At 39.9% G+C, this 22418-nt stretch overlaps 1 protein-coding gene across 8 annotated transcripts in view; it reads left to right on the top strand.

Moving 5' to 3' along the window:
* The window catches only part of LOC138259164 (cyclin-dependent kinase 17-like), a 521155-nt gene that overhangs the window by 313811 nt on the left and 184926 nt on the right, over positions 1 to 22418 (top strand). For all 8 annotated transcript variants that reach the window (XM_069206701.1, XM_069206696.1, XM_069206702.1 and 5 more), the window contains one exon: positions 20263 to 20325. In XM_069206701.1, the coding sequence (XP_069062802.1) occupies positions 20263 to 20325 (63 nt within the window). The remainder of the gene's footprint in view (positions 1 to 20262; positions 20326 to 22418) is intronic.

Raw genomic sequence — 22418 nt, 5'->3', positions numbered from 1 at the left:
TTTTCACTCAGACATGCCTCCATCTTTGCCAGATTAGTTCAGTTGTTGCTGTGCAAAGGAGCAATATAGTCGCTGAGAAGAAGAGGGGCAAAGGATGCTTTTTTTTGTTATTTCTTGGTGTCTAAGAAGGATGGGGGGGGGGAACCACGGGCTGAAGTTGGACCTTAGGTTCTTGAACACCTTCTTGCAGAAAGACAAATCTAAGATTGTCACTAATTTAGATCCTCACTGCTCCAGATGCTAGGGATGGGATGATTGCCTCTGGCTTGCAGGGTGCATAATTTCTTGTACCTGTGCTGCAGACCCACATGTATTTCTCTGCTTCAAAGTGGGGTCAGAGCAATTCTAGTTCACTGTCTTGCCTTTTGGCCTCACCTTAACCCCTCAGGTGTTTACTGAAGATGGTGATCCCAAAATCCCTTTGCAGGTCAGTGTACATGTGTTCCTGTACCCATATGAACGTGGGCTTGACACAGGTATTCAAACACCACCTATCGACAGTGCATCTTGCTGTTGTCTTTCATGGGGTTCTCTATCAACATGCCTAAATACCATCTTCCCAGAGGATTCCTTTTATCAGGGACATTCTAAATACTGGCATTCACTGACCATTTGCCCCACAGCGAGGCCAAGACATTCAGTATATCGTGTCTATGTTTCAGGTTCTGTTCTGTATATTAGCCTGGACGTTTCTACTTTGTGTTTTCTGATGGCATCCCATGCTAGTTGGTGCATGCGGGCTCTGCAGTGGAACCTCTGACTTCATTCTGCTCAGCACTGTGTGTGCCTCTCAGATAAAATCCATGTGTTAGATGAGGTGGCCTGGGCCCTCACATTGTGGATCAAGAACACCCTTCCCCATCCAGAGCTCACAGTGTTGACGTGTCAGTTCTGAGATGGTTAGGCCACCTAAATGAAGTGGAGATCAGAGGCCGCTGGTCCCTGCTGGAGCAGCGGAACCATATCAATCTTCTGGAGCTGCATGTTGTCTAATTGGCTCTCCAGACCTTTCTGCCTTCCATCACAGGCAGCCCTGGGTAAGTTCGGACAGAAAACACAACTGGCAGACAGTATTGCAACAAACAGGGCAGTGTGGGGTAGGTAATGTGTGATGTACTATGAGGCGCGCAACTCTGGTGCTCGTTGACCATTAGTGGATTTCCCAGACTATGATCCATCTAGCAGGATCCCTAAGTCGAAGGTGGACAAGCTCTGGACCAGGACTGCCATCTGCACTCTAAGGTAGTTCAAGGAATATTCTCCCAGTGAGGTATGCTTGGATTTGTCCTTTTCACTCCTGCAGAGATCATACGTAGCTGAGCCTTTTCCACTTGAGTTTCAGCATCAGCTTTCCCAGGAACACTTTACCACTGCTGTAGAATTCTTGTCTCTTTACATTTTCTTGCCTCTTCCACTGGTTACCCAGGTTCTGCAGAAGATCAGAGCAGAGGGCTCAGCTCATTCTGATTGCCACAGTCTGATCCAAGAGGGTCTTGTACTCCAAACTGCTGAGCTATAGACATCTAACCCCCCCACCTCCCCTGTGTGGCTTCATCTACCACTTTGAGAGGAGCTCCTGTCCGAACTACCACAACCTACATCTGTATGAACGACGATTGAGCGCAGTCAACTGAGTGAATTTGATTTGCCCTAGATGGACAATTTCATTCCTTTCATCCAAGTGTGTGGTCTACTTCAGCTGATGCTTTCTGATATTCTCGTATTTGTTCTCTTTGGCTCAGCAGAACTTTGCTGTGGCACTGTTAATGTTATTTGTGCCCCCTTTCAGCCTTTCAGTGTTTCTCCAATCAATCTCTCTTTTCAAATTTCCAGTTATGATGCAGTTTTTTAATATTCAAGGCTTTATCTTTGTAGAGTTTTTATTACCATGATTTAGTAATGTAGACCTAGGGAACACTAGAAGCATAATAATTACATATCAGCTTGTGGAGAGTTTGTTGAGACCAACATTGGACTTGTAAACAATTCAGAGTCTATGTTGAAATATTTACTTGGACTGAATGTCTCTTTTACTTTCCATTTGGTTGCTGGGTTGAATTAAGAATCTTTATTGCATGATCGCAAGCCTTCAGTAAGGTGTTACAGCCCCGAATATAGCTACATAGCATATGGTACAAAAAATAGGTAAAGTCACACCCAAACAGTTCTTGACGTTCTTAAATTTTTCAATTTTTTTATTTCATTGTTGTACAGAATAAACGTGTTGATTCCATTTATTCAACAAATGTTTTTGTTCAAAGCAAAAGTATTGTCCAAAGCGATGACAGAGACAAAGGAAAGATCAGCCGACACGTGTTTCGCCCCCTCTGGCTATATACGCCGGGGCTTTCTCAAGGCTGGAAAAGAAAGAAAAGATCAATGTCTCTAATAAGGTTGGTCTGATATAATGAAAAGAGAAATGAACACCATCAGACACCACCAAATGGTGAGCCAAACGACGGATCCCGTGCGGAAAGATTTCTGATGTGATTGTCCAGAGTCGGAAAGATTACTGAAACCAGGCGTGAAGCGAGTTAGTGAGTGAATGGGGTGGGGTTCAAGGCTAGACTTTTACAACAGAATTAAGACAAAAAAAACATGAAGAGGTCAGATACCAAACGTGCTACAAAGTCTATGATTTGTCAGAATCTGTGATGTTACGGAAAAAAGAAGTCTGTGAAAGCAGCAAGAGTTAGTAAGGCCAAAACGGTAACCAAGGGTCATTCAACTAGTGTCATTCTAGTTTAAAGGAAAAATACAAAAGGAGGTTAGTGTCAGATAAACGTAATGGTGCCCTAGTACATCGAGTTCAAAAGTTACCCAAAAGGATATAAAGATGTGAATATAAAATAAAACAGTGCTTAGCAAAGAGAGATAAAGATAAGAAAATATAAGAAAAATTAGCAATCATACCGTTAAAGATAAGGCAAATATTTATGATTTCAATAATGAGTTAGACATGTTCTGTAAGGAAATAAAGTCAAATATTGAAATATACCAGGCTTGGAAGTAGTAATCTAGAATATGCTTGATATAACAATCGTAACACATGTGATATAACCAGGTAAATTGCTGACTGAGAAAAACTCATCACGTGTATTCAACCGTGTTAAACAAATATTTGATATTCATGTGAAATCACTAATTGGAAATAAAATGTATTTAAAAGTCAGGTAAATCTAGTATCACGAGGTGGATGATGTGAGCAATAACTCACCGTATGTTAGTAGAGCGTCTACTAATAAACAGAATTGCTACCATTCTCACCTTAAGAGTGCATAGAGAAGCGGAAAGCCGCATGTACGCGGCAATCCTCTGGAAAACGGGACGGGCACGTCGCTAAAGGAGCGATCCTATTGCGTCGTTGTGTTTAGGTTAAAAACAAACGACTGACTCGACGATTCTAAAAGTGATGGGCGCCATTTTTGTAAACAATGGAGAAAAGAAAAAGAGAAAGCAAGTGCCATATTTGAGTGGCAGATTAGTCATCAGAACTCAATGGCCCGTCGTCTTAGGGGACCAAATGGTACCATATTATAGTGTTCCAGTATTTAGTAAAAGAAAGAGAAAAGACAGTGAATAGAGAGTGTATATGAAAATATTATAGGCCACTCTGTAGGAAGAAAGTGAGTTGGAGGGGAAAACAGAGAATTAGGGGGGGAAAGGGAGATAAAATACAAGAAGGAAAAACTAGATAAAGAGAGAAAACGAAAAACAGAGTTTTTGTGTATGTCTAAAAATATGTAGAATTTGAGTGGATAGACCATTAAAAAGAGAACATATACATTATAGGGTCGCTAGGAGTGCACCAAAAACAATACAATGTTGTAATATCTAAAGTAAGGCTTGACAGATATTAACATAATACAAATTGCAAGAGAAAATAAGATAAATGAAGCAGAAAACCACATTATTGTTTACATAAGCCAAAAATGCCATTCGTGGTCTTTATTCAGGCCATGGTTGACTGTATCATATTTAATAATTAGGCGACCTTCTTCTTGGCGTAGTCGCAGTAATGTGTTGCCTCCTCTTGGAGAGGGTTTAATGCATCATAGGCCACTGAACGTAAAAGTGCGCTGATGTGGATGACAGTTAATATAGTGTTCAACCATGGGTGCCTGGATATCGGACTTGCGTGTGTTCCTGGATTCTGGTTTTTAAGGGACGAATCGTACTACCAATGTAAGTTAGATTGCAAGGGCACCAAATAGCATAGACCACATAAGTGCTGGCACAGTTCATAAAGTCAGCGATCCGATGGGTACAGTTGTTGATGTTGACTGATGTGGATTTGGAAAGACCCATTTTGCATACAGAGCATTTACTGCAAGTATAAAAACCTTTTGGTTTAGATGGTATAAAGGTGGTAGAGGGTCTTCGTTGAAAAAATGAGGGGCAAAGTTTATTGCGTAGGTTAGGTGCCCGCCTAAAGCCTACTTGAGGGTAACTGGTAATATATTGATTAATGGAAGGGTTGTTCATGAGTAAAAACCAATATTTTCTTAGTGGATAGCAGGCTGCTGGATCTGAGCCTTTTATTTACCAAACTCTGGTTTGGAAATATTCGTCATATGTCTACTGAAGGGGCTAAGGGCAGATATAGCTTGCCTGACGAAGCACCTTTCCTTTTTACCCTTTCTGCTAGAAAGATTTTACATTAAACCAATGTATGGTCAACCATTCCATATGTGGTAATAAAAGAGGCATGCACAGAAGCTTCAAAGAGAAAACTTGTTATGAAGGTTTTAGGTTAAACGAGTGTGTGCAAAGCAATTCCATCTATAGTAGTAGGAAAGCATCAATAGTAGCTTTAAAAAAGTATAAGTTAGTAAATGGGAAAGATATTTTACTCCGCTACCTGGGAATTTCATATAATAGGTTTTGAAATTACTTTGTTCAGTAAAAGGATATTTTCAGATGTCTGAAAGGAGCCCAGAGGGTGACCTTAAAATGAAGAAATGTCTATATATGAATGGTGTGTCTGGGCTGTATGCTGTCATAAATTGTCATTTAATGAAATACCTTTCAAATGGAATTAAAACATAATACAGTGAATTGAGTTAAGTGTCTAAAATGTGCAGCTGCATTTTAATAGTGCCACTGGCAAAAATTATTTTATGAAAGTTTTTTTCAAATTGGGGACGGAAATATAAAAAAAATGTCTTTTAGAGATATACGGTGTTTAAAGAGGATTATAATTATAATCTACATCCACAAGTTTACAGATTTATGCCCACAAGAAATATTTGATTTGATTTGTCTATGATGATTGGATAATAGAGCAGTATGAATTTATGCCTTGTAGCTTGCATAACGTTCAAGAAATGCTGGGTAAACTTATGATTTAAGCAGGTACCTTAATCCTGCTATCCTGCTTTACATCAAGCTGACTTTGGTTGGTGCCATCAGGTTACCCCAAAGGGGTAGGTTACAGTAATTTTTCGGTCAATTATTGCAAAATTGTGAAACTGAGTTAAAGGATATGATGAACGTCCGATCATAAAATTTCTGTCAATCAAGCAAACAGACGGGTGAAAGAGTCCCTATGAACAATACATGAAGATAGAAAAAATACTCAACGAAGCCTAGGCTTTTATGGCCCAACATAACACCAACAAGCACACTCTTCAGTTCTGTTCAGGGAGTTTTATATAGCGCATAGCTACCCGAAGGTTTTCCACTGCAAGAACAGCACAAGATATGAATTCACTGGAAGAATTAACTCAAATAAAGCCAAGTGTTCAAGGCGTTGCTAAAGGGGAGTTCAGAGGGTACAAGGCGCAGCTGAAGAGGGAGAGTGTCCCATAATTTATGGGCTAAATACTGAAAAAGGAACGTCTCTCTCCCCCAACGAGATCTTCCTACTTTAGGAACTGGTAGCAGGTGAACAGAGGAGGATCTGAGAGGTCTTCCAGGGATGTAGTGAGTGGTCAATGATCTTGACATAGTGGGGCCTCTATTCTGGTGTGATTTATGCAAAATGCATAAGGCCTTTAATGTAATTTGTTGCTTCACAGGAAGGCAATAGAGGGTGTGCAGTGACTTTCTTGCGGATTGATTCCTTGGAAGGCTCATTAGTAACCAGGCAGGCATGTTTTGTATAATCTGAAGCTACATATAAGAATACCTCAGCACACAACATACCCAGACACCTCGCACTATATATGGGGATTAATGCACAGACTGGACAGCTTCAATTAGAGTACATCAGATGACAAACTACTAATAAGAAAAAACAATGCACAGATACAACCACAGGAACACAGTGCCGTCTCAGAACAATGCCAAACATCCCTCACTAGTGCTGTAGTACCCTATTGGAAAAAGTAAGTCCTTGTAATGTACGCAAACCTATAGCCACTTATGTCTGGACCTGCGCAAGTCGCAACAGTGCAACCAAAGGGAGATGCAAATCATGATAAGCAAACCCTGGAGGACATGAAATATTGATAAAGGCTAACGCTTACTGTGGTAAATAGAAAAAAGAAACTTGAAAGACAATATAATCAAGAGAAAATATTATTATAGTGCTTTAGATCCCACTCTAAGAACACACAGGTCCAACTAGAATCCCACTTCTGTCACACCATAAAATGCGCACAGTAGCTCAACAACATACTTCGAATCACCAGACCTGAAAGGATCCCAAACCTATGTTCTCCAAATAGCCCTTCAACAAAATGAATACCTCCACTGTACAAATAGATGTCCGCTACCACCTATGTCCACTCCATTAATTCCAACAACATCCCTGCTATTAGTAGGATAACCTCCCCGGTGATAGTGCGCTCTACAAATCTGCCTAACGTAACAACTACAAGAGAACAGGTTAAAAATAATAGTAATTGCACTGGAGATGAAAAGGTCTGTCCAGATGATAAAAACATTTCCACAATATGCTCTTTGTAAACACCTTTTTAGTCTTGTTTTGCTTTTTGTCTGCATGAACTGGAGCTGGAAGTAGTTTAACAAAAACAAATGCATAAATCTTGTCTCTCCAAAGGAACTTTTTTTTACTCCAGGCAAGAGGCATCTGGATTTCTGATTTCTCCACATTAGATGAATAAATTGTAATTGTATTTATATAGCGCTTACTACCCCTGATGAGGTGTTTGAAGTGTTATTCGGCGACTAGCACGCTACTCCAGAACCCAAGAGGAATTAGTGGTGGATTAGTATAGGGAAATATGAGTACAGTATTAATATTATTATGAGTTAATTTGAGCAGAGGATATGCGTTTGTTAGTTGGATTGACTAGAGTATTGGAGGAATAGAGGAGGAAAGAATCCAGAAGTGTTAATCAGGAGTTTGAAGGTATTAGGATGAGGTTTGTGATGAGTAAAGGAGAGATGGAGGAGGGAAGAGTCTGTGGAAAGGGGTTAGGGACATCGTAGTGTCAGGAGGAGTTTTTGATGAATAAAGGTGGAATAAATGAGCGAGAATTTAGTAGGGTCGTTTGGGAGATCATGGTAGTAAACTGAGGTTTGGGGTGAGCTAGATGTGGTAGAGTAGGGGAGAGCTTAGGCACGGTTATTTTACAGATGAAAGTAGTATAATGGGTTTGAGATGAGTCAGAGTGGAGATGGAGGATAGATTGATAGACATATGGTGATGGGGAGACAGAGTAAAGCTTACGAGTTGGTAAAAGTTATATTTCTTTGTTATTTAATTTTTTAATATATATTTTATTTATTTTTATTTTATTTATAGATTTAATTTTATTTTACTCTAGTACAGTAGGACTTGAGTAATACATAGATATGTAAATACATAGTAAGGGAATATATGTGTAAGAAATATAATGGTATAATATGAGAAGAAAAGTAGTATTGTATTGTATAAACACACTTTCAAGATTTGTAATATTTGATGTTAATAAGTGTACTTTTCAAATATTCATTTATCTTTCCTCAATTTTTCAATGGCGAAATGCTTGCTGTTAAATAGTTAAGATAACATTTGCTCATTGTGATATAAAAAAGAAAGCAGGGATTCATAAATATTTAATATAACAACTTATCTAGGAGTTATGCAATGATCTATGAACATGGTAAGAATAGAACAATATACATATATATATATATATATATATATATATATATATATATATATATATATATATATATATATATAACCATGAGTAAATATACATTTGTTATACAGGCTTAAAGAGTATGTGTATAATTTATTATTATGAAATAGTAACTTTACATATTACTTAACAAACTATACGTATGTAGAATATACAGATAATAAATATTTAGCAACACAGGCATATGCAGTCCATTGCTGTTTGAATATGGTGGTTATGAAGGAAAGAGCCAACTCTTGACTAGTCTTCTGAAGGCAAGATAGTTATCCGTGGATCTTACATTTTGGGGGAAATGAATTCCATAGTTTCGCTGCTTGAACAGAGAAGAATGTACCACCCATTGTCTTTTTCTTGTACAGTGGTGTGCCAATCTTGAGCAGAGGTTTCTTTGGGGAATGTATTTGGTTATTTTGTTTCTGATGAAAAGTGGTCCTGTTCCATGTATAGCTTTGTGGGTGATACAAAGCAGCTTGAAGGTGGACCTTCTGGCAATAAGTAATCAGTGTAGTGCTCTCAAGGCAGGGAAGATGTGGCTTTACATGTAATAGTGGCCTGGCAGCTGAGTTCTGAATATGTTGTAGTTTTTTTAAAAATAGATAGAGAAAATCCATGGTAGAGACCATTGGCATATTCCAGTTTGGATAGATCAAGAGATAGTAGCCTGCACCTTTTGTGGAAAATCAGAGGTATGGGAAGATGCATTGCAGAGTCTTCAAGGTGATGAAGCTTGATTGTGCTAATTTGTCCACTTGGGAAATCATTGTTAACCATGGTAATTCAAAGGTTTTTAACTTCCTTGGATACTTGAGGAAGTGGTCCCAGATCGTCAGGCCAGGTGCACAGTGGGTTATAATTTTTCCATTCACCACATCTAAGTATTTATGTTTTGGAAGCATTCAGTTTGAGATGGCTGCACGTCATCCACCTATCAACGGCTCTGAGGCATCTGAATATTTGAGTTTTCAATGTTATTTTGAGGTGCTGATGTGTGTGGTCTGTTTTGTTTTTGTGGAATAGTGAGAGGAGATATTGTTGTAGTGGTTTTCTGCAAAGGATTTGTATGTGAGTTAGTGCTGGTGAGTGATATTAGAATATTACCTGGGTTGTTGATCTGTTTTGGAGAAGGGTGTATGAGGTGTGTAAGGGGATGGATGAGGGTTAGGGGTGTTTTTGTTAGTTTTGATCACTGAAAGAGGTAACGTGTGGTGGAGTGAAGTGTAATGATTGTGTGTAATTGGTGAGGAGAGGGGAATGGTGTTTGTGGATGATGTGTTGGAAGGCTGTGTTTAGGTTTTGTCATGATAAAAGGTTGTCTGGCAGGAGCTGAAAGGTTGTCTGGCAGGATGGCTGAAAGTAATGCATAATGTGGTTTTGTGTTGTGTGGACGATGGCAAGATGAGTTAGTGGGAATGGACAGAATAATGTTTGGGGTGAGAATGAAGGTGTCTTACTGTTGTAGTTGTGGTGGATATGTGTGTAGGTGTGGTATGTGGGGTTTTGTGTTGGTTGATGAGACATTGCAATCTGTATGAGATCCGCTTGTGCTGCATGAGTTGGATGTCTTTGCTGATATTGTGTTTGCATTATGAAGGATGGGTAGGGAGTAGGGTCCTTTCTGGTAAATGGTAAATTGGGCAGGATTCTGGCCCTGTGCCTGGCCGGGCCCGAACAGGCCCAAACAGGCAACCGCCCACTGCCCTTGTACTCTCCACTGTTAGCCTCAACGCCCGGACTGAGACACCCTGACCCTAAGCTTAAATAGCCCTATTGGCCAATAGAAACCTAGTCCTTCCCCTAACCAATCCGATTTGTAACCCTAAACCCTACAGCCAAGCCCTATTAACCAATCACACCCAGAGTCCTGACAACCAATCACAACACCAACCCTAAAATCATGAACCATTAGGAATCTCAACCCTAGTACCAATCACAACACCAACTCTATAATCATGAACCAATAGGAATCGCAACCCTAGTACCAACAACACCAATCCTAAAACCATGAACCAATAATAATCCCAACCCTAGTACCAATCACTACACCAACCCTAAAACCTTGAACCAGTAGGAATCTCAACCCTAGTACCAGTCAGAACCCAGACCCTTATCCTTAAGCCAATAGAAATACTAATCACAGCAAGCAATCACAACAGCATATGCAACAACCAATAGAAACTTATAAAAGGGCACCGTTAACTGAAGCCCAAGCCCCTGTGGAAGGGAGGAGGGAGCTGCTGCCTTATTCAGAATCTCCTTGGATACAGACAGGTAGAATCCACACTTCCAAGCTAGCAGAGTTTACTTTCCAGATAAGGGAGAGATTGAAAAGCAGTGAAATACTACTTGTCGCACACTCAGATATTTGTATTTTTCAAGGCAAAAAAGTGGTACAGACACTTTTTAAACACAATTTAAATCACAGAAACATATTAAGCAGTCTCCTAAACACACTGGTCAGCCACTGAGGTGTATGGAACCTTTTCTTTCTAAACAAAAAAAGGGGGGAAGGGTTGGCTGTTGGCTTTATGCATTCTTTTGCCACAAACTAGGAGGGAAATTTCAAGCAGTGACGGGTAAAAAACAGCAGTTTAAAAAGGCTACGCTGGCTGAAATACAAGGAACTTAAAATAAACAGGCATGGGTAGCAGTACAAACACTTTTTAACAAATAACAAGTTTTCTCAGAAAGTCTGGGGCTCTTACCAGTCTCTTGGGATTTCTTGATCACTGGGCTGTGTTAAGGCTCAGTGAAAAAGTTGGGCTCACAAAATGGAGGAGGCTGTCTTGGGGTTCTCTCCACAAACTTAAAGGCCCAGTGCAGGTGTTAGAGGAGGGCTCAGATTGCCTGGGAGCTAGAGAGCCAAACAGCAAGCCCTAGCTCCTGTGGAATAGAGGAGGGAGCTGCTGCTATATACAGAATCTCCTGGATACAGACAGGCAGAATCCACACTTCCAAGCTAGCAGAATCTACTTTCCAGGGAAAGGAGAGATTGAAAAGCACTGAAATACTGCTTGTCGCGCACACAGATATCAAAACAAAACAAGTAAAAAATGTGTGCATTTTAAAAATAAGCTATGAAATCAACCCCCATAATGTGTGACACATACTCTCTTCTCTTTATTTTTCCACAATCAACTATGTAACTCAATTTAGAGTAAATGGCAGACCTGGGAAATTGATCTTTACCGATATTTTTACTGTAGGTATTGCATGGAATTTAGAAGGTGTTGTGGGTTTATTTTAAAGCTCTGCGTGGGCACACGTATTTTAGCTCTGGGTCTGTGCCCTTTTACATAGTTCACTTCATATATTCCTTTTTATTATTTTAGTAAGGCTTCATTTTAGTAGAGATGTTTTATTATTTTTATCAGCTGCCCTTCCACGCAGAATTTGTTATTAATTCTTTTGAATGACATTTCATCTCGTGCTCAGCCCAAGGTTTTACATGATAATTTACTGAGTAATACCTGTTCAAGAGTGTGACGTCTAACCAACAAAGAAAAGATGCATTATCACGTCATGGCAGTTCTCAGAACAACAACACGTTTTGTTATAAAACAGTATGCTGCCCCAAACCAGGTTTGAGGTGACATTCCAGCAAGCCATCTCAGGCTGTACCTTGTAGTCGCAGCTCTGCTGAACTTGGCCTCGTCACTCCATCCACTTGGAAGGACTGCTAGCAGACCAACAGACAAAACCCCTATGTGTTCTCAGGTATGGGAATGTTGCTTCTTTGGAGAGACTAGAACATGGAGATTAGGGCTGACACTCCTAATGCTCGCATGTAGAGTTGTGCAGGTAGGGGTTTTAGACTCACTAGTGTGACAGGATGTTGTGACTTTTTATCTGTTTCTCTTTCCTGGTCACAATGATAATTGTATTGAGTTTCATCTTCTCCTTTTTACATGGAATGTAGTTGCTTCAATAAATGTATTGAACCAAATCTTGCTTCTGTTTGTCGTTGCATGTATGAGACTTTTTGGTTTTGGTGAGCTGCTGCTAGGTAGCCAAAAGGGTTAGGCCTACAGCTATCCGAAGGTGTGGGATCAACTTAGTCCCCTACACGCTGTGATGCCGCCACCCAAAACCAGCAGTCTCATCCCCATGATGAGAGTCCTACAACAAAGGTGTCTGACAATTGCTCTAAATTGAGTTACAGTGGTGATTGGTGATGAGTACGTCACACTTTATTGGTGTTGATTTTTGTAGTTTATTTTTAAAATGTATTTAATTTATTAATTTATTTCAGTTAGCCAGTGGCTGAACAGGTGACCGAAAAGTGTAATTGGCCTTGGGACCTGAAAGCCTGTTTGCCCTGGAATTTCTTTTTTTCTTACAAAAAATATTCATCTAGGTTGGAGAAATCACGAACCCTGAGGCCGCCTACCTTGAATACAATAAGTTAGTTAGAAAAGACAGGATAAATGCATTGTCTTTAAGTGAACCAGTAGTAGAGCAGGTGACATGAGTGGCAATAAAAAAGTCATGAGAAGTAGATCTGTGGGACTTAATGATCTATCATTTACTTGTTGCAAGGAATTTAGAGACAGCACCATCCTCTGCCTTATAGCTGCGCTTGAGGACTTACAGAGGAGGGGTTGTCTATCCCAACTGCTAGATAAAGTCCTTATTCTGCTGCAACTAAAGCTGGGGAAACCTGATCTGAGAATCTTGTATCAAACTCAGACATTATTTCTAAAGTCAAATTCTTTCAAATGACATAGCTAGTTGACCTCTTCTTATACCTACTCTTGTCTTGCCAAAGAACGTAAATCTCATGCCTGGCAGATACGCTGTCTACAAACAGCATAGATTATTTTGCTTATTACACCAAAAAGATCCAAACCTGAAGATGGTGGTTATTGCTCAGTTGGTCAAGCATTTCAATTTCATTATCCAGATGAGAGTAGTAAATATTTTTACATAAAGTAGTCCTTAGATATATGCTGATGGAAGAAATTAAAAGATAATCCAGTTTTAAAAATAGCTTGCATCATGGCAGAGATTTAGTCAGTACTCATGGTGATTAATTTTAATAACAAGGTGGAAAATGAGTTTAGATTTGGGATTCAACTGATTTCCTTACTAGATTACCTACATGAGAATAGTGATAGACCTCCGACGGAGCCTCTCACTTCTGAGACAGTTGGTGGAAAAAATAATCCAAAGATTATGTTTTTTGTGGATTTATAGTTGAAGTCATCATGAGTCACACTGACTCAACCCATAGTTGATGCCCAAAAGTCGAACGTATGTGTTTATTTGGTTGGGTTGCTTGATTCCATCCCCTAGAAGATGGAATCATTCAGCAGTGGGAATCTTGAATGGTCCCAAGCTGCAAAACCATTGTGACAGTTAAGTAATTTGTTAAATTCAATTGGACTTAATCAAGAATGATTACCTATGTCTGTATTCATATTACGGTTCAGTATTTGGCTTCATGCGCCCATAATCAATCAGCTAGCACTGATAAATGTAGTATTGTTTCCAACACATTTATTATGTTGTTAACTCCTTTGCTGCCAGGCCTTTGCCCCTCCTGTGCCAAGCCTTTTTTTGGCTCTTTGGGGCAGTTCGCACTTAGGTCCTCATAACTTTTTGTCCACATAAGCTACCCACGCCAAATTTGCACGCTCTTTTTCCAACATCTTAGGGATCCTAGAGCTACCCAGAGTTTGTGGCGTCCCCTGGAGTAGACCAAGACATTAGCCAAAATACAGCTAATTTTATTTTATTTTTTAATGGGAAAAAAGAAGAAAGCTTTTCCCTGCAAATGGCATCAATATAGGGTTTGCGGTGCTACAATCACCATCTGACCAGCTTTCAGGAACATGCAGACGTGAATCAGAAAACCACAATTTTGGCATTTTACCGGTACATACCCCATTTTTACTATTTTTTGTGCTTTCAACCTCCTTCCAGTTAGTGCCAGAAATAGATGTTAAACCAATGGTGGATCCCAGACAGCTAAACATTTCTGAAAACTAGCAACAGCTAAAATAAAAGAATTGAGGTGAAAAAAAAAAAAAAGAGCCATTTCTGTCCACGTTTTCTTCTGTGACTTTTTCCAGTTATGGCAGAACTTTGAAAGAAATATAACGTTACGGCTGCTGGACTGTTCTGGTTGCGGGGATATATAGGGCTTGTAGGTTCATCAAGAACCCTAGGTATCCAGAGCCAGTAAATGAGCTGCACCTTGCAATGGGTTTTCATTGTATACCGGGTATACAGCAATTAATTTGGTGAAAAGTAGAGAGTGAAAAATAGGTTTCATGGAAACCTTTGTATTTCCAAAATGGGCACAACATAAGGTGTTGAGAAACAGTGGTTATTTGCACATCTCTGAATTCCGGGGTTCCCATACTAGCGTGTGAATTACAAGGGCATTTCTCAAATAGATGTCTTTTTTACACACTGTCTTACATTTGGAAGGAAAAAATGTAGAGAAAGACAAGGGGCAATAACACTTGTTCCTCTATTCTGTATGATGGTACCTCACTTGTGTGGGTACGCCTAATACCCGCAACAGGAAACGCAATATGGACACATCACATTTTTTACATTGAAATCTGACATGTTTTTTGGAAAGTGCCTAGCTATGGATTTTGGCCTCTAGCTCAGCTGGCACCTAGGGAAACCTACCAAACCTGTGAATTTTTGAAAACTAGTCACCTAGGGAAAACCAGGAGAATCCTTTGCAAACCTCAAAATGTGGCAATAAAACACTCTTTCCTCACATTTCGATGATAGAAAGTTCTGGAATCTGAGAGGAGCCACACATTTCCTTCCACCCAGCATTACCCCAAGTCTCCTGATAAATGGAACCTCACTTGTGTGGATAGGCCTAGTGCCCGCGACTGGAAATGCCCCAAAACACAACACGGACACATCACATTTTCCCAAAGAAAACTGACCTGCTTTTTGGAAAGTGCCTAGCTGTGGATTTTGGTCTCTAGCTCAGCCGCCACCTAGGGAAACCTACCAAACGTGCATTTTTGAAAACTAGACACCTAGGGGAACCCAGAATGGGGTAACTTGTGGCGCTCGCACCAGGTTCTGTTACCCAGAATCCTTTGCAAACCTCAAAACTTGGCAAAAACATAGATGCAACAATGCTGGGTGGTAGAAATTTTGTGGATTCCTACAAATCCTGGAAGGTTCCATCACAAAAATGTGGGGAAAATGTGTGATTTCAGGCAAAGTTGAAGGTTTGCAGGGCATTGTGGGTAAGAAAATGGTGCGGGGTGTATGTGAAGCACACCACCCTGGACTCACCCATATGTTTAGTTTTTAGATGTGTCTAGCTCTCGTAGATTTTTCTACATGGCAGCATCCCAAAGTCCAAAAAGTGCAGCCCTCACCATTTCAAGTGGGTCAATTTTGAGAGTTAGACAAGCTCTCGTGCCCCAAATGTAAAACCAAAACCCAAAATAATCAAATGTCCTCTTGCTTACTGTTGGGGTGGGGCATACCCATGCCCATACTGGTTGGTAGCCACCGCCCACTATTTTTATTTTAATTCCTTGGCATCTTGTAGGCTAACCCCACCCCCAAAGGAGTGGACCATGGGTAATTGTGGGTAATTGCCCATCTGCCCACCGGTGGGCCGAACAACTTTGTCCCACGTTTATTTTTTATTTTTTTTTGTTTAACAAATTCTTCCCTAGTCTCTGCTGGGCTTTCTGCCCCCCTTGGGGTCAGATGGGCCTTACAAAAATAGGACAATCTGCCCCCAAGGGGGTCAGAAATGGCCAGCAGTAATGTGCCCCCATCCCATAGGGAGCAACACTTGCCCAAGGGGATGCCCCCCCCCAAACAAAACACACACATACACCAATCCTTGCTGCCTAAGAGGTTTCTGCCCTCCTCCCCACTGCCCCCACACACCCCACTGCCCCCAGGGCAGATTGGCCTCGTAGAAATAGCCGATCTGACCCCAAGGGGGGCAGAAATGGCCCAAAATAAATTTGCCCCTCAGGGCAGTGACCCTTGTCTAAGGGGTCGCTCCCCATCTGTAAAAAAAAAATAATCAAATACAGAGGGGTGCTGCGGAGGACGTAACCTTTATATCCCAGGCACCGAAGTGTTTAATATATGTGTTGTCATTGATTTCAACTTTTTCCATGACACATGCTGATGGTTGGGCATGAGAACAGGCAGAGTAGGTTCTGGTATTTTTTAAATAGCTGTCCGGTAGTAGGAATTGTCTTGAGTTCTGGGACTGAAAATGCCTTATCTGTTTCATGCTGTTATCTGAACAACCATTTATGGCCGTGCTAGAGGAAGGCTCAAGACAGTCAATCAAAGAAGTATGCACACTGGTGTTTTTGGGAATTGATTACCAAAACAATAGTGCTCAGCCTGTATGCCATTCTTTGTATTCAGGTCATTCTTATTACCTTTTAGTAGAGTGACATCAGATATTGGTCAGGCATGAGATTGGACACGGGAAAATTGTTCTGAGGGACATTGGTTTTCAATATCCTACTGTGCCATAGAATCAAGAGCACTCAGAAATCATACTTTGTTTTTTATTCCTGCTCACATCTTTCAAGATGGTGCAGTGGCCATGTTTGATTAGAGGATGGGGGTAGTTTAGTCTCTGTTAGTTACCTCACTTATAACGTCCTGAATGAGAGACAGATACTAATACTACTTGCGATATAAGTTAGAAGACCAATAAGGGTTATGCATACATTCAAACGTTTTCTGTCTGTAAATTACATATTCTAACTCTTGCATTTTAGGTTTTTACAGCTGGTTTGTTACACTGTCCGATAATTCATAAATTATATTTAACCCATTCAAAATAATTGCTCTAGGCGTGCAGAACCAGGGCTAATGCATCTTACAAATGACTGAGATCAAGTACAGCCCCTCTGCATTACAATATATTTATTTGTGAGTATAAGTATCAGATTATGTATCTCTACCACAACATTATTGGCCTATTTGATCGCACATTGAACATCAGAGATGGGACCAGAAGATTTAATGACTTGGCTCTTTTTGTGGCCCTAAGGAGGCTTGCTATAAAATGATTTATTATCTTCTTCCTGTAGCTCAAAGACCTGATCTCTCCGATCATGAATTATTGCCATTGCGGAGCCTAAAGATCTGTAGTTTTGTTACACAAATGTCTTATCTGACACATTGGTCTGAAGAACGCTGAACTATACAGGACGTAATAGTCTTTTAATGAACAAAGTGTTAATGATTCACCCGTAAATTACTCCTTTCGATGGAGTGTTTATATGTATTGGGGAAGTTGGGAAATGTGTATTCTACTATATGCAAATTTCAAACAAATATCTTTACCACAGTTTATGGTGGTAGACTTGAATAAAAAACAAATAATTATACAATTCAGATTTCTAATTAGTTCACCAAACACTCCATTCAGCTCTGTATATATGCTAAATGATATGGGCCTGAGAAGGGGGGCTTTTATGTAACCCAAAAGGGATCAAGACTGTTTTGAAGTCAGTCTTTTTGTCTTAACCCTTTAATAATTTCAGAAAGTGTAAACGGTAAGCCATGCCCAAACACATACCTAATACAGCACAGTTTTCAATTGTGGCCTATCTTTAGCTGCATTGAATGCCACTCAAATCCCTGAAGTTAAACCACCAAACTGGCAACCACTAAAGTAGAAAATCATCACACACCTGGAGGGCAGCAAACTGGTACAACAGACAGCTCAAGATCATGATTAGTCTGATCACAGGAGGTTGTGCTTAGTTAAAAACACATGTGACCTATACTGATACATACGTCATCATGAACTTGTCTAAAACCAGTAAGTTGTAATTGGACAACAGTTATTTAAAACATTCTGACTATGGGTGGGTTGTTTTTACTTTTCAAGTGGTAGCACACCATTTCTTAAAACCACCTGAAAGGATCACTCGAGTTAAGCCTCTAACAAAGTAATCTTAATGCAAAGAATCCTGAGCACAAGTTGTTTCATACCGGAGCAAAATTGTTTTATGTACTGATTATTTCCTACGTAACAGTTCCTGGACTGACAGTATGAAGCCATCAGCTCTAGATTTATTTTTATCTGATCTGGGCTATGCAACAATGATGTCACCATCCACGTAGATTCACTTGGATTTTCACAGTCCCACCTTCCCATCCCCATTTAATGTTGTACCCCACAGGTCAGCGATTGTTGAGCTAGAGAGAGCAATCAAGCAAGGAATGCTTTGGAGGATGGCTATGTTGCCGTGGTAATCTTTGCTTGATACTGTGCCCTCGTTATTTGAATACTTGATTAAACCTTCTTGGTCCATTCTTTTGGAAACTTTGTTTACTAATGATCATAAAGGCTTCAAATAAAAGTTATCTTGATTCTTATTCTTTTAACCCTACATACAACCATTTTACTAGATAGTCTGTATTCGATCCAGCCTTTACATATTCAACTCAAGTCATTTAAGAAAATATGTTTATATGATTTTTAAATTCTGTTTTGAAATGTTGAAAGTTGTGCGGCAGAGAGCTACCTTAATCTATTCCGTCAGACGGGTTACAGACAAAACTGCAAAACAATAGAGAATGCCCTTGTGCAGCGGTTGATGGCCCATCATGCTGTCTGCAAGCAAAGTGTAAGCTATATGCTTGTTTTATTGATTATAAAATATTCTGTGGTTGAGTCAGTAGAGGTATTTTTTATGGGTAAAGTTATGCAATTGGGGTATCCAAGAATCTTTCCTAAATCAATTTTATTACCTTGTACTTGTCTGTAAAACTTGATCTTTACTTGGGTACAAAACAAGTTTGTTTAGAAATTTCACATTTCGAGGAAAGTAACTAAATGGGGCTGAAGCAGGGGTTTGTTTGCACCCTTGATTTTCAGCCTTTCCATTGCAGATAATGGCTGCTTGCTAACGTGTGCTCTTTTCCACTAAAATTAAATGGTCACCATTTACTTTTTTGCAGTATGCAGAAAACACCATTTAATTGGATGACACTCCCATTGACTTGCAATGTCTTTTTACAGTCTTGCATACTTGCCTTATGTACAATCATCTTCCTGTTGATGTTTCTAGGTCCGTGGTAATGGTTTTTGGGCCTGGCATCTGTTCTAATGGTAATTGAATGATTGTTGAACTATTGATAACGCACCAGCAACATCATAACTTTGTGTGGAGGAGCAGAGGAAGCAAAAGTTGTATTTCGCTAACTTAAGAACTAAGTGAAATTAGATAATTTATGGAATTAAGCATTGCAGCGATTGTTTAGAGGTTCCTACATTTTCTCTAATCATGTCTTAGGTTTCTGTAAAATGTGATTAATATGCTCCCCTACCATTATATTGTATTTCTGTCTATATTGTCATAGTGGCTTGAGCATGCACAGTCTCTAGTTTTTAGGACTATACCTCTGTTGCTGAAATCTACCTCATGTTCGGGGATATGGTTACATTTGAATGTATTACCCCAGAACTATAATGTTTTGAGATTTTTCTGGTGGCTTCTTTTGGACTGAAATGTGCCCCTAGTAGAAAACTAAAAGTACAATTATGGGCAGCAATAGATGATTCCTCCTGGTCCGGCTATATTAGGGAGACTCTTACCAAATTGAGACTTGAGTATCTGTGGTTATAAACCAAATCTATCCAGGTTTGTGAATCAACAACCATGAAAGTGTTGATAACACTTACATGACTTGGAAGATTTGGCAGGGGATGGTTGCAAGGTTCTCAAAGATAGTTATATTGCCTTTCCTTTCCCTCAAACGTGTATCAGTCACTTGGTAGGCATGCAAGACATAGCTGTATTCATTTACTTTTTGCTTCAGATTTCTGAACCAAAATCAAACTGTTCTGCCCACACTTACTAGCCTGAAATTCTACATGTGCCTATTGTACAAAGAAAATTGTGTACACTTAATGTCCTGTTTTGTTGCAAGATAAAAAAGAACTCTTGAAGTCTGTATTAATAGTAATTGTAGAACATGCCTGGCCTCTCACATGCTGTATGCTTAGTAACCAGGAGCTGTTCATGTCTAGAAGAGTGGTTAATTTTGTTGACATAGCTTTAAAATTCTTGGTTGCCTCCCTAAAAATGTACTTCCTCAAGCTGATTTGTAGGCCATTGCACTGGACATTCAACAGTTAAGATTTCACTTAACTCTTAAATGTAATTTTGTACTTTTAAAGGAAAAGGATTTGAAACAATACATGGATGATTGCGGCAATATTATGAGCATTCAGAATGTCAAGGTAAGAGAAACTAATGAATTTGACTAATCACGGTCTAGAATCAAAGGAATGCCCAAGATCCAGACAACATCTGAAATGCTGTAATTACATTTGTCAATGATTTGTTGTCTGCTGGCCTACAAAATTTAAATTGCTGTGATTATTAATGCTAATGATGTTCCATTATCATGACAAGAACATTAATTAATTCATATTTATAAGGGAGGAGATATAAATGACCAACATCCTCTCAGCCCAAATACGGCTAGGCTACCTTATAAATATTAATACTTTTCTTGACCTCTTGGCATGTAAAGTCTCAGCTTTAGTGGGTCTACTGAATATGAAAGTGATGTCATGTCTTCTCCTTGCTGGAGCCGGTCAGACATTCTGAATATATTCCACCCTTGCATATGAGCACCTGATTCCCTATTGTTGGGGGTAGCTTATCACTGCTATCGTAGATGCCTTCCCATCACTAAGCACCTGCTCCCTATGTGCCAGGGTTGGCTCTGTTGGAAACACCCAGGACTGGTGGACCTATGTCGACAGCCAAATTAACTGCATGGCATACTGCAGGTTGCCCACATTGGAAGATTTGTACAGGGATGGTACCTTGGCGGCATTTGATAAGCTGATGAAGGAGGATGGCCTACCCTCTGGTCAATTATACTGCACAATTCCTTGCTTGCCACACTAGGGAACCACTGGGGAGATTTGACTATTGAATCACCCATGCACCTCACTATTCAATATTTACATGTAATGGGTAGGGGTAGACATCTCATACGTTGGTTTTCTGATTCCCTCCGTTTCCACACTATTGCACAGCTCTTTCCTTTATGGCAGCGCTGGGAAGTGGACTTACATGCCTCTGCACTGCTTGAGAGCCCAAAGCATGTGCTGCACAATGCCCAATTTCAGCTCATTCATCTTTTCATAATACATAGGGCTTGCCTTGCTCCTGCTAATGTGAACCAGTTTTATCTCAGAGTAGATGTAGCCTGCCGGAGTTTTGCTCTCTTAGATGCTGACTTACTGCATATTCAGTGGGCCTGCCCCAGGCTGCATACCTACTGGACAGGCGTCACCTCCAGTTTATTTGCATGTACAGAGTGCCTGAATGTGCACAAGTGGGAAATATTTCATCTGGGGTTGTACTGTAGACACAGGAAACACAGGGTGACCTCCTGCTTTCTAGACTTGGGTTTTATAGCGGGCAAGCGTCTTCTTACGTGGAGATGGAAACTTTCGAACACCTACTGTTCACAGCCTGGGAACTCTCAATGCTTAAATGGGCACAAGCTGAAAGCATAGCCTTGTACAGAGAAGACACATTAGGGCTGAGAAAATATCCTATTGCCACTTACTTCGAATACTGTTCTGTCTGACATGCAGTCTAATTGATCACACAACTCTAATGATAGCATTGCCAATGTGGGAGGGACCTTGGATACGTAACCGAGACGTTTGGTTGCTGCTACCTGCCTTATCCATTGTGATGCCCCTAATGCATACACCTTCCGAAGTCTTCAACACTGGGAACGTCATGTACAACCATTCAGCAATGGCAACTGTGAATAGTGTTGAAGGGTAGCCAAGCGAAGATGTCTGTAAGTTCATTATAATAAAAATGTATGCACCTGTCCACACCGCTGCTGGTGTTTTGCCCGTTAATCTGCATTTGGCTTCCTGACAGAACATGTTTACCATGAGTTCGTGTTTAAACTCTGTCATTGCATGTTATTTTGAACTGACCGTCGAAGGCATTGTTATATTCTAAAATGTCAAACTTCAATAAACAGATTTAAAAAAAATAAATGAAAGTGATTTTGTATATTCTCACAAAGGCCAATGGTACATTTTTGCATCATTGTACAGCAGTCGAAGAGCTTATACCATACCTTATTAACACCATTATTGACACATTGAACTGATGAAAACGCAATTGAACCATTGATCTCTTGGTGCAGATTAACAGTTGTTGAACTCTATCTTGTGGCTGTCAAGTATACATTTTCCATCGTTTTTTCATTTCTGAGTTCCTGTTAATTGAAATTTCTCTTTCAGTAGTGTAAGGGATAGAGTAATATCAGAACACTAAATATAAAACA

Source organism: Pleurodeles waltl, chromosome 9 (genome assembly GCF_031143425.1).
Source record: "Pleurodeles waltl isolate 20211129_DDA chromosome 9, aPleWal1.hap1.20221129, whole genome shotgun sequence".
Lineage (NCBI taxonomy): Eukaryota > Metazoa > Chordata > Amphibia > Caudata > Salamandridae > Pleurodeles > Pleurodeles waltl.
This window is presented reverse-complemented; position numbering and strand designations above follow the sequence as displayed.